The following is a 12,616-nucleotide window of genomic DNA, read 5'->3' on the forward strand; positions in this document are numbered from 1 at the left end:
GGGGATCTGGCAAAATGTTCCACTCTGAAATCAGTCTTTCGGAAATTGTAAAAAGACAGTCAGGAATTAGGAAAACGTCAAATGTAGAAATATCCTATTTCAGACCTGAAGTGTTAAAACTGAAAAGATACTCTTGCACGCTATTGTGCTTACTGCTCCAGTATGTTCCATATATACATAGATGCGCACACACACACACACACACACAGCCATCTAAGTAATTGTAAATGGGTATATTTAAACATCATGCTATCAGAAGGTTGAAAAAAGATGAAAGGATGGAGGCAAAAGGGCCATTATTCATCTGAAATCTTAAAATGGTATCAGAGCATTACAGTATAACACTAAACTATCCAAAGGCTAAAGAATTACACAATGGCAGGAATAAATAAGGGCAGAAGAGACACTTAATCAGATAAAGACTGAAAATCTTAAACACCTGCCATCAAAAACTTTAATCATAAATACATTGATCATTAGGGATAGCCTAAAACATCTGCTGTCGAAGCTCATTTCCAGTTAAGACCTGCTCAGCTTATTTGTTAACGTAAGGAATTGCTGATGTTTTCTATTTGATATCATTGTTAGCTGAGTATCTTTGTGTTTGGGACTGTTACAAAATGTCACCTCAGGCTCTGGTAAAGTGTGATGGGCATTTTTCACCATTTTCCAAATGATTACAGCTGAAGGGATTACTTGTTCAACAGAAAAATAATAAAATATTGTGTCTTTTAATTAATCGTTACACATTTTCTAAACATTTATTTATTTTTTTGGTGATAAGACATATGAAGACGTCACCTTGGGTTTTCTGATATTGTGATGGTCATGTCTCTTTTTTGTTTTTTTCTTTTTTTTTTGTTGACCAGACAATTAGTAGATTAACGGCTGGCCACCCAAGTTCTAGACCCTAAGTTTGTGAGAAATCGAAAGAACCCTTCACCATACATCTAACATACTGACCCCGTCCCCTATAAACTTACTCTGTTGTACCCTACAGCTGTTGGTCCAATAGGGGATGTGTCTAATTTGTGTCATCTTACAGTAGCAGCAGTAATCCCCTCAGAGCCGTTTTCTATTCTTGATCTCTGGGCGATAGTGTGTCACCGGGAGAGCGACCCCGGTAACCTAACCTATTTTAGGCAGCCAGGCTCTGAGCGAACATGGAGGGAGAGTGCGTATCCCCGAGAAGGAAAATGTAGGTTACCTCATCAGAGCCAGGAATAACCGGCTGATCTGGTGGCAGAAATCGTAGGTGGGAGGGCTGGAGGTAAAGATGGTGGCCAAAGCCTGGGAAGGGATGTCCTTTTAGGGATCCCCTTCAATAAACCACCTCTGGATCTGTGCTGCTGCTATTCTTAGGGGGCTGGAGTTTTCACCGTCCATCACGTAACATTAAGCTGTAAATCAGTTGCTGAATTGCACAGATTATTCACACTGGGATACGGACAGTGAAATTTGATAGAGGGGTTTTTGAGTGCAGGGGTTGTGCTTTGGTGTTGTGGTTTAAAGCTAAACTTGAGATTTCATGCAATAAAAATGTCCCGTTTTTAAAGTTAGAATAAACATTTCCACTTTGAGAGTTCATTTATCTGAGGCCACAATTCTGTGACTTCAACGAATTTGCTATTCTCCTTTTAAGGTGAGAGTGGACATTTCTCAGAATGTGATATTATCTCTCTCTTCACACTCTTCTCTTCATGGCAAGATGTCACAGATGTGTCTTTAAACTACCTGTTGGGTTGAGTTAACAGCAGTAAGAGGTGTATAGACACTGATACATAAGGCAAAACATAATACACAGTAGCTACACTAATTCATCAGCAATCATCAAAATTAATCAATCAACAACTTTTGAGAGCAATTTTCATTAATCATCATTAATAAATTTTTAAGTTAAATATGTTTGAGTTTGGACTGTCGGTCAAACAAAACATGCAATTTGACGATATCACTTAGGGCTTTGGCAACCTGTGATTTAATTTTTTGAACAATTAGAGGTGGAATGATTAGTCCATTAATTAATAGAGCAATTTGTTGGCAGCTATTTTGATTATTCAAATTATTCTTTTGGTTATTTCTAAGCAAAAATACCCAGCGTTTGCTGGTTTCAATTTCTCTAATGTGAAAATTAGTGTCATAGAAAAGTAAATTTAAGTAAATTTGGGTTTTCATCAGACATTGGGTTCAGGATAGGGGTGTACTCGTACTGGACCGTTCCGGTACAGGACTTTCAGAACGGTGCACATGTGCACCGAATGCAATCTTTAACGTTAAATATTAGGCTTGTTTTGTGTGTGGAACAAACGTAAATTCTGAGTTTCCACACAGACATATTAAGTGGCGGACCAAATCTCAGCCTTACGGCGCTACACAAGCTGCAGGCTTTAGCCTCTCGCTAACTAGTAATTTAAACATCATGGCTAGTGCAGAGAAGCTAGAGCTTGAAAACCCTCCCTTAAGGTCTTCTGTTTGGGAACACACTTTGGTTTCCTTGTGAAATACAACAGCGGACAAGTTGATAAGACGAAAGCGGCGTGGGCGATATTTCTCAGTAGTAATCGGGTTTCTGGCAACACACATGAAGGAGAACGTCACTGCAACAAGTGGGGGGAAAAAAAACAAAAACAAACGAGCACAGTGCAACAAACGCCTTTCGGCATTTAAACAGACTTTAAACTGAGCAGGCTTTCAAGCTGGGATTGATAATGCTCATAGACGGTATAAAAGAAGAATAAGAATGCTGCACTGTAATCCATATATATATATATTATTATATTATTAGCTATATGTGGCATTGTACTGAGAATATTTTATTTAATGGAAAACTTTAGTAGTTTGCAGCAGTATTTTATTAGTTTAGCAGTATATTTCTTATTTTTATTTTATATAATTTATATATTATGTGTAATTTGAAAGTTTGTAAACTAATTTGGATGTTTGCAAAAGTTCATAATAAACCAGCAGCAATTTAATGTTTCCATTTTTTTTCCCCTTACTATACCGAAAATAAACCGAACTGTGACTTCAAAACCGAGGTACATACCGAACTGTGGTTTTTGTGTACCGTTACACCCCTAGTTAAGGAAAACTGTAGATTATTTAAGAAAATAATTGGAAGATCAATTGATAATGAAAACAATCGTTACTTGCAGCCCTAGATTAAATGAGCAATAATCGATTAAATGGGAAATGAACTGATAGATTCATTGACAATGAATATTAAACAGTATAAAGTACAGCTTTAATCTTATTTTGGTGAGCTTACCCTTTTTAAAGAATAGTTCAAGATATTTTATCTTAATACAATAACTGTATACAATAACTGATGTAGAAGGCAAAGTGTCTACTTGTAAGTGCTGCACACAGGCATTAAATAAGACGCTAACTCTTCCTTAACTGTCCTGGGGGGGGGAAAGGTCACATACCAGTGCATGGCTGTGTTGAGTCCACAGTGTGTGGTGTAGGACAGGCTGTTGTGCCTTTGCTGTCTTTTAGATTATCACCCCATTGTGTTGTCTGTTTTGTGTCCAGATTGGAAAGATTGTCAGTGTAGTGTTGGTTTCGTGTTGGTTTATACTGTAACTGCAGCCGTGTTCCGTCGCTTCCCTGTTGTTGTTGTGAAAGTGACTGGAACAGAAGCTTCATCAGTATCTTCCTGTGGTGGAAGAAGAAGAATGAGTCGGCGTCCCTCTGATCTCCGCTTTACTGTCGACATTTTCTTAGCCGTTATACCACCTGTCGTTATTTATTCTGAAAACACTCTCCACCAATCACCTGAGGTCACCTACCCCAATGGTTCATTTCACACTTGTGTTCTTACTAAAAATAATCAGCTCTTATTCCCACCTGTGCAATATGCAAAGCAATAAACCAAACACAATTATGCCTGTCCTGATGACACAACATTAGCCACTAAGCCATTGAGATGATATGGGATGGACTTTATAAACCCCAGAGGGAGCTCAGTAGACGCAGTAGATGCTTCTTATTATCCACAGCTTGGGCAGCATCTACTTGGCATTTTCAGTGTGTTTGATGGGAACTGGAAGAAGCATAATGCCCTTATGTTGTTGGAGCAGAGCAGAACAACAAAGAAGAGCTTTTCAAGAGGCAATGATTACGTTTTTTCACTCCCACGTGGCACAAAATGACCAGATGTAACTGCAGGGGATGAGGAATAAAAGATGACTTGGGCGGAGCTGAGACAAGTGTTAAGACTCCCCACTCATGTCCGTTTGAAACTGCTTAGCAGTAGAGTTTGGTCATCTGTTTGTACACCCATGTGTACATTTTCTATAAACTGTGTGTGTGTGTGTGTGTGTGTGTGTGTGTACATCATGGTCCACCTCGTTGTCTTCTCTAAACTGCTCTTCCCTCCCTCTGTTCAGATTGAGGCAGTGACACGGACCGTGTCCTGCCCGCCGACTGTCAGGCAGGTCAGAGACTCATGGAGATTCACTGTAAGTTCAACAAGCAGCCTATGAAATCTGCAGCCTGCCTACCTACTTCTGATACCTCTAACAAATTAAACATCTAAAAATCCAACACCACACTAAGAAAGAAACCTCAAACAATGTCATAGTCAGTTAAAGCCTATTTAGTCATACTCAAAGTTTGGATTTTAAAAAAGTGAACGCTAGTTAGCCTAGCTTTCTAATATTAGCCCTGCTTAGTCATCTGCAACTGGGGATACCAGGTCACGCATATCTACAAAATGTCAAGGATTAACATAATAACGGCAACATCAAACAACCATCATATCATATTCATACAATAAATGAGAAATAAGCATACACTTCCAAGTAGTCCATATATCACAATTGAACTTGCTCTATAAAACTGGGGTGTTTCGTTTTTTTTATGTCCAGTTGGTAACTGAAAATTGAACAAATTTTTGCTCTACACAATACATATGTTTATAGTGAACCCTAACAAGCATGAATCAGCAACTCCAGCTATCATTAGATGTCTCTATTTCTGTGTTATGTCGAAAGCCTGACTGCATCACTCATGTTCCTTCTTTAGCTCAAGTTTCATGAATTCTTTGAGAATGTAGAAATTAAAATCAGGCAGTCTTTTGGGACAAAATAAAAAGTTTTGACATGCCTTTGTTGCCTACAGATGTTGACAGTGTTTTTGGATTTGATCTTCTCATTGCTGATATTCACTTTCTTTATTAGACCTTTTTCACACAAAGTATGTACATGCTTTTACATACAGCATGTGAGCATTTAGGAATTAGATATGTCACTGTGCTTGTGCAGACATTATAAATGGGCAGCAGAATTCACCATCTGATGAAACCGATGAGACATTTTATTATGATATTCGCTAGTGAGAAGCAGGGGTGAGCATCCCTCATTCCCACAAATTAAGGCTTCAATAAACAAGTTTTATAATCCATCACTGGTACAGTAAATTAAAAACCCTCACATGTCAGTGCAGACTGATTTATCAGTCTTAACCCTGCAAACAACCAAAAGTAGGAAGGTCAATGATCTTAAGCACTGCAGCCTGTCATTACAAATGCTTACTTTAGTTAGTTCTGAAATGTCTTTCTAAAATTATTACTCCAACAGTCTAATCACAATTATTTAAAAAATGTTTTTTAAAATAAAGGATTATAATTTGCACATTTGGAAAGTTTGTAACAGTAACAGAATTGCTTGTACCTCCCTCGCTGTTTGATGTTTGAGAATCACTCTTAACAATGTTATGAAGAACAGTGCACGGTACAGTGTACAGTGCACGTTTGAAGTGGGTCTTTTTAGTTCAGTGTGATTTAGATTAGTTTGTGACGTGACAACTTGAAGGCCGAGCATGTCAAGCTGTGTGTATGTGGACAGAATCATCTCTTGGACCATGCCGGTTACACTGGTAAATCTATATGAATTAGACTTTGGGGCTTGTTATTTCTGTTACATGAACTGTGGAGAATCTAACCGATCTAACGATGTGTAGCATGTTCAGTGTGATTTAGATTAGTTTGTGACATGACAGCTTGAAGGCTGAGCATTGTCGAGGTATGAGGACAGAATGGGTTTAGTCGTACGTCTAGTAAATACTCTACTTGAGTTGAACATTTTGCATTACTCTATGCAAACACCTCAGGAGCTGCAGACTTCGCAGATATGTGTGTTGCTGATAGCTGAGCTGCCGTAGCACAGATGAACGCCTGAAGTCTGTTTGATTTGAATAAACTCCGATATCAGCTCTGGGAGCAAAGATAACCAGCAAAGGCAATTCATGTAGGGTGCACTACCCTGTGTCCGTTACTGTGTTGACTAAGGCTTGGCTGGAGGATAGTGGTTGTACTCTTGTTGCTCTGCTGCAATCAAACACTAAAATGAGGCGTGATACCGGAAAGTCGAAACCACATGCAAAATCTGCTTTGTCCTGGTCAATTTTATTGTGGCCCTGAGGAGGTAGTATTTGCAATTTCAACCTGAATGGATAAAATGCTTCTCAAACAATTTGATTGATCTGAGTATAAAACATTCTGAACGGAAAATGTTTTTATATACTGATACCAGTTTATACCACAAACTATACTGTTGAGTGTAGTGTTCCTTAACATTATTTTTTTCAAATCCACTCATTGGATTTATTTTACGCCTTTATTACAGATCATAAATGCTACATTTGAAGTTAAGAGTGTAGTTAATAGAATATATAAATGAGCGCAGTAACTGCTGGACAAAGTTTTTCCCCAGTGCTATATATGCTCAGTTTATGATATTGCCCAGGAAACACAGTAATTTGAACCATGCGACTGTTCGCTAAACCCCACCCCACGCCACCCTCAGTTACTGTTACTATGCAGATTTAGCAAGCTTAATTCCTAATAAATTTTGAAGTAGTCTGCCCTTCATTTTACAGAGGTGGACAAAAGCAATCACTTATTTCTAGCTGGATGAAATGATACCAAATGTCGTTAGCAGCTTTTTTCAGCTGTAGCTAGCTAGCTAATCAAGTAAAAGTAAACTGAGTTGACTGAACATATTTGACCATCACTGTTAGGGGGAGGGGTAAGGTGAGTGGTCTATCGCCTGACTGTACTCTTGTGCATGTTTAACCAAAAACTAATATTTGTAGCAGGTTCTGTGCAAATAATTCTTCTCTTGTTTGAATAGGTCTTAAGTCTCCTTTGATGGACCTCATGGCTTCTACAGCTCTTTTCTAAATGTCTCTCTGTGTCTCAACTTGTTTCCTCTCCAGGCTCCTCCTAAGAAGACATCAACGACGACAACGACAAAGAAGGAGTCTAAGGAGAAGAGAGAGATCATCGAGGAAAGCAAGGAGAACCTGAAGGCCAAGTCCGACGACTCTGGAGAGGAGAAGAACGGTGATGACGACTCCCAGAAGAACGGACCGAAGAAAAAAGGTTACTATGGATCAGACAGTTGGCCTTGTTAGCAAGCTAAAATGCAAACTGACAAGTACTAATCAGCAGCATATGCTAATGTTAGCATCCAAACAGACTTATATGTTTAATGCTAAACCTCAGCATGTTTTAACATCTGTCAATAGTTACCTTGCTGACTGTAGTTAACTCACATTCAACTTCAAGATGAACTGAAGTACACCGGCCTTTGTTGGAAATGTCACAAAATGGCCACCATACAGGGGATTTTTGATCGATGTGACGAACACTGCCACCATTCTCAGGCCAGGTTTTGCCACATTAGTTGTAAGAATCTTTTAATAGCAAATATCAGCCTAAGCCAGAAAGTATAGACAGTTGAGATAACTATTTCCTTATTGTAATAATCAAATTATTATAATTCATACAAATTATGAAAGGGAAACAAGTTCACATACGTACAGGGCGCTTTAGACTGACGACCACAAGCGTATACCTTCTAAATATTCTAATATCAAATCGGTTTTGTTTAAGACAATAAAACCAAAACTTTTCTTACATTGATTGGAGACAGTAAGACGTAACCTGCAGACGTGCTGTAGAAATGATGAGCTCTTCATGTCTCTTCTCTGACTAAACATCAATGAAGAGAACCTTTCACAACTCTGATCTCGGCATTGAAGCACGAAAACACACAAAACAAAAATCACTTGAACACTCGTGCAGGGCCGAGTCTCATTTAAACTCTAAATTGGTCGGCCCCTGACTAATTAAGAATTGGGATGTTGGGCTTTTTTGAGTATGATGATCAGTTTGAGGGGTGCCAAAGCTAGATTAATTGCAACGATCAGCATTGTGGCTGCTGGTTAAAAATTTTGGACCGTTTTCTCACATTGCTGCTTTCCAAAGATCTGTTGCAATATAACCTGTAGTGCGGTGATTTTGATATTATTGTAGCAGTATTTTACATGTTGTGTCTACTGTGGTCCCTTTACCTTCTCAGTCAGCAGATAGTCATAGGGCCACGTTGCTTAAAACTGCCTGTCATTTCCCCCTCTCCCATTGCATTTGGTCTGTGTCACAAACTCTTCCCCACACCACCCCTACAGCCAGATGTTTTATAGAGTGGACCACTGATGCACCCTGCTGGCCAGCAGAGGTACTGTGGCAGACTCTGCTGCGGAGTCTTTTATTGGTGAAACGGCACAATGTGGCACATCTGTCTGGTAAACTTTTGAAAGTAGATGAGTGGGGGAAAACTTTAACAAATAATTTATCTCCCAATATATATTTATACTTTGGGTATTTGCAAGCGATTAATACTTCTTAAGGGTTTAAATCAATTAACAAAAATTGCCTTTAATTTTTTACGACCTTAAAGTACAGTTATGTTGGTTGTTTGGCTGCTTTATTAAAAAAAATTAAAACTTTAACAGAGAAACAGAAATGTAGAAAAAAAGCAGTATGACTAGGAGGGGGTCATCAATTAAATTAATAACACAGCAGCTGGGACCAAACACATCATCCAAGACCGACAGAGGCCAGTTTGACGAGAGGGAATACAGTACCGAGGTGGTTTTCTTGGGTCTTGGAACCCCCGGGACCGTAGTCCGCTAATAGGGCCGCTAGCAGCCTGACCGAGCTAACTTGCTGCAGACAGATAGTTAGCGGCACTTAGCTTTAGTTTTTGCTAAACCACTATCTGTCCATTCTGACGCTCACTAACGTTAAATCCCCTCGGTACTGTATTCCCTTTTGGTCTTTGAGGCTGTGTTTGGTCCTGTTCAGGCTGTATTTACTGGGAGGCTGTTGAACGCTGTCATTGCCCGCTTGCCCTGGCTCCACCGCCTGTTCCAGGAGCCACTACCCGCCATCACTCCCTGCTGGGTCCCCCGCCCCTGGCCACAAACTTTACAAACCCCCCGGCCTGCAAACCTCCATGGGTTGAGTAATATTAGAAGTGTAAACACTAACAATCCCCCAGTGCTCCAAGCTCACAGTCCAGGCAGAGTTAGCTAACAGCTAGTAGCAGTTAGCTGTAACTATAGCAACAAGTAAAGCTAACGTTATCTGTTCATCACCAAACTCTGTAAATCACAGATGGTTGAGGCAGGGCAGCCGGGGACATCAGGGGGAGAACCAAAAAATATTCTCTATTAAATATGATCCAATATGATCCAGTTTCACCAAAATCAGTTAATAAAGAAGTGTTTATTGTCAGTGCCAAATCCGTACTGCCTGCCGGATCCGTTCTGCACATGCGCAAAAGTTGTTCTGTCAGTCAAAGAAGATTACCGCAAATCTGCCTATTCAAAATGATCCAACTAAATCTTTCAAATCAAGAAAACAATGTTTTTTAATCACTGGAGATTAAACTGTTCACTGTGATGTAATAGGAATATACTTAAGATATGAAAAGCCTTATTCAACAGTACATTTTTCCTAATAATGACAACAATCTAGCAAAGTAGCTAGCAGCTATAGGGTTAGCTGGTCGACATGCAATCACTGACTTGGGGTTTAGGCACACCCCTGTGATGGTAGGGTAATGGGCTTTGGGAAGCTGTCAGTGCCTTTTTATACTAACATAGCTAGCTACCTAGCTAGCTACTAGCGCTTCCGGTCTAGACAGGGCATCTCATACAGACACGCCCGGGGGCGTCTCATACAGACACTAAATGGTACCTTTGCATCAAATACTATGATAAAATAACGCTTTGTCGGCCTTTCTGAAAGCGTAAGTATTTGACGCGCTGAGATGAGAACAGACAACAACACACAAGTAATTATGAACAGGCACATTTGTGGTAACCTTCTTTGACAGACAGGACCACTTTGCACTTGTGCAGATAGGGATCCGGCAGACAGTACGGTAGTATTACGGTAGTAGTGTAAGGCATATGCAATAAAAACTAATTAACATCAATTTGGATTTCATGGGGACTTTAACCTTTGTAATTCATATAGTTGAAAGTTGTGCACGTGCAGTCGATATTGACTACCACCAGCTATATACAGCGTGCTAGCCTCGAAAACCCAGGTTAACTTAGCTCTCCTTATTAACTAGGCTCCTTACATGCTTGCTAATAACTTTTTAAAGCTGGGTCTCTGACATTGACAGCGTTGTGTTGGACAGATTTGTGCAGCTGTGTTCATGAGGGAGAGAGAGCGAGAGAGAGAGGGACGGGTGAGTGCGAAAGAGAAAGAGACGGTGCTCTGCAATCAAATACAATTTTAAATAGGCCTAGTAAAAAAAAAAAAAATCGAAAATCAATCTGTGGCTGTTGATATTGTGGCGGGCCGCCACAAATAAATGAACGTATGGGAAACACTGAGATTTTTGCAGAGTTCTGGAGCATTAAAAAGTCTTTTTCATAAAAAACACATTTTATGAAAAGTTTCAGGTGATTCCTGCAGACAGTCAAAACTGAAATACAGACTAAGGAATTTAAATGAATTCATGTTTTTCTTTTCTCACTGTATTGCCTCTCCATGTCGTTTACAAACAGGAAACAAGCAGAAGTGGGTTCCCCTGATGATCGAGGTGAAGTCCGAGGGTCCCAGGGAGCGCTCGGCCTCCAGGAACAACAGCAGACAGAATGAAAACCCCCGCCTGCCTCCCAATGCCAGGAACGACCTCAAAGGTCAGTCTGTGATGTCATCACTCATAAGTGGCATCACTGCGAGCCAACGTGGGGCAGCTTCTGTTCAGGTTACTGACTTGTGATAGCATGTGACAGCAGATTTGAATTTGTTGCCCTGGATATACCTGTTACTGCATCTGTAGCTGATGTGTTGGTACGCATTGGTTGAGACAGCGTGCATGACTCAGCTGCAGGATGTTGAGAGATCAGTGTGGTCTTACTAATGTGCTACTTCTGCTTTGATAGCTCAGCTCTTTAAAAGTACACAGTACTAAAAATACCTTGGTTTCTTAAATTCACTGAGGAAATGAAATGTGTGGCAGCTAAGAAGACGTGATCTGCTTGTTTGTGTGAAAGATTGAAGTTAAAGGAACTATGTCAACTTTCTATCAGTTGCTGAAAGTTCTGTCTGGCTTTTCAACTGTGTTTGCTTCAAACTCCACTTGATAGGATCTTTGTTCTGTGGTGATATGTTTGTGCTGACGGTAAGCTTGTTGGTTTTCCTGCAGACTGGCACAGTCAAAAGTACGAGCGGGAATGGCGTGACGACCACGACGAGGTTTCCAGTGTGAAGAGCGAGGGAGCACCGTTCCGCGGAGGGTTCAGAGGTCGCGGACGTGGAAGAGGAAGAGGCCGGGGACGAGGCAGGGGTGGGAGAGGTATGTGTTATTTATTTATTTTTTTTTTCTGTACTGAAAGAAACAAAAGTAAAACACTAAAACCACCAGTTTTCTGTCCTAAAGATGTTTGAGGAAGAGAACTTTCTTTTCTTGGCCTTTATGTGGCCATCGTCCTTTTTCTTTGTTTCCTCAAACAATACTGGCTCACAAAGGTGCTGGTGTGGATTTCACCACAGTGCTGCTTGTCTTTGTCACCACTGGAAACATTTCTTAGTTCCACTTCATTTACTTATCAGTGTAACAAATGTGCAAGAATGTGTCATTGTGACTCAAACATTAACAAGTGACAGTACATACAAACTGAAACAGAGTAAAAACAAGCTTATATATTAACAGTGTACTATGGGCTTGTGACCATGAGCACACACTTTCTGTACTGTACATCTCATGCTCTAATACGCACACGTGCTGTAGAAGTGATGAGCTTTTCATGTCTCTTCTCTGACTAAACAAATCAATGAAGAGAACTTTTCACAACTCTGATCTCAGCATTGAAGCTAAAAATAAAACATTAATGATGGGTACATTTCCTTGATTAAGAAACTTAGAAACCTCAATATACTGTTGATAATTTGTATTGCATAACATCTTGCTCATCTTGCAACCAATCGCATCGCAGTCCTTGAGATATGGACACTTCCCAAACTAGGCACAGCTGGTTGAGTAGTTAAGCATGCCACATGTTGTAGGTAGGTTTGTAGGGTGAAATTGAGTTTGTAGCTCTTGTAGCTTTTTTTAACCGAAATAAACTATAATCAATGGAGCAGTGCTGAGGATCAATTAGTTTGAGAGTCTGATAGCTTGGGGGAAAAAGCTGCTCTGCGGTCTGGTGGTGCGGCAGCTGAAACTTCTCTCTCTCTTCCTAGAAGGCAACAGGGTGAACAGGCTGTGGCTGGGTTGCGTACTGTCCTTTAGTATCCTTTGGG

At 40.1% G+C, this 12,616-nt stretch overlaps 1 protein-coding gene across 3 annotated transcripts in view; it reads left to right on the top strand.

Moving 5' to 3' along the window:
* The window catches only part of larp1 (La ribonucleoprotein 1, translational regulator), a 57,028-nt gene that overhangs the window by 26,692 nt on the left and 17,720 nt on the right, over positions 1-12,616 (top strand). For 2 of the 3 annotated variants that reach the window (XM_038707952.1, XM_038707953.1), the window contains exons 4-7: positions 4,392-4,463; positions 7,222-7,387; positions 10,876-11,010; positions 11,520-11,669. In XM_038707952.1, the coding sequence (XP_038563880.1) occupies positions 4,392-4,463; positions 7,222-7,387; positions 10,876-11,010; positions 11,520-11,669 (523 nt within the window). The remainder of the gene's footprint in view (positions 1-4,391; positions 4,464-7,221; positions 7,388-10,875; positions 11,011-11,519; positions 11,670-12,616) is intronic. The other variant, XM_038707954.1, reaches the window with a different exon arrangement.

This window comes from Micropterus salmoides, unplaced genomic scaffold (assembly GCF_014851395.1).
Source record: "Micropterus salmoides isolate LMB-PRFRI ecotype aquatic unplaced genomic scaffold, ASM1485139v1 Ms_hic_scaffold_9, whole genome shotgun sequence".
Taxonomy (NCBI): Eukaryota; Metazoa; Chordata; class Actinopteri; order Centrarchiformes; family Centrarchidae; genus Micropterus; species Micropterus salmoides.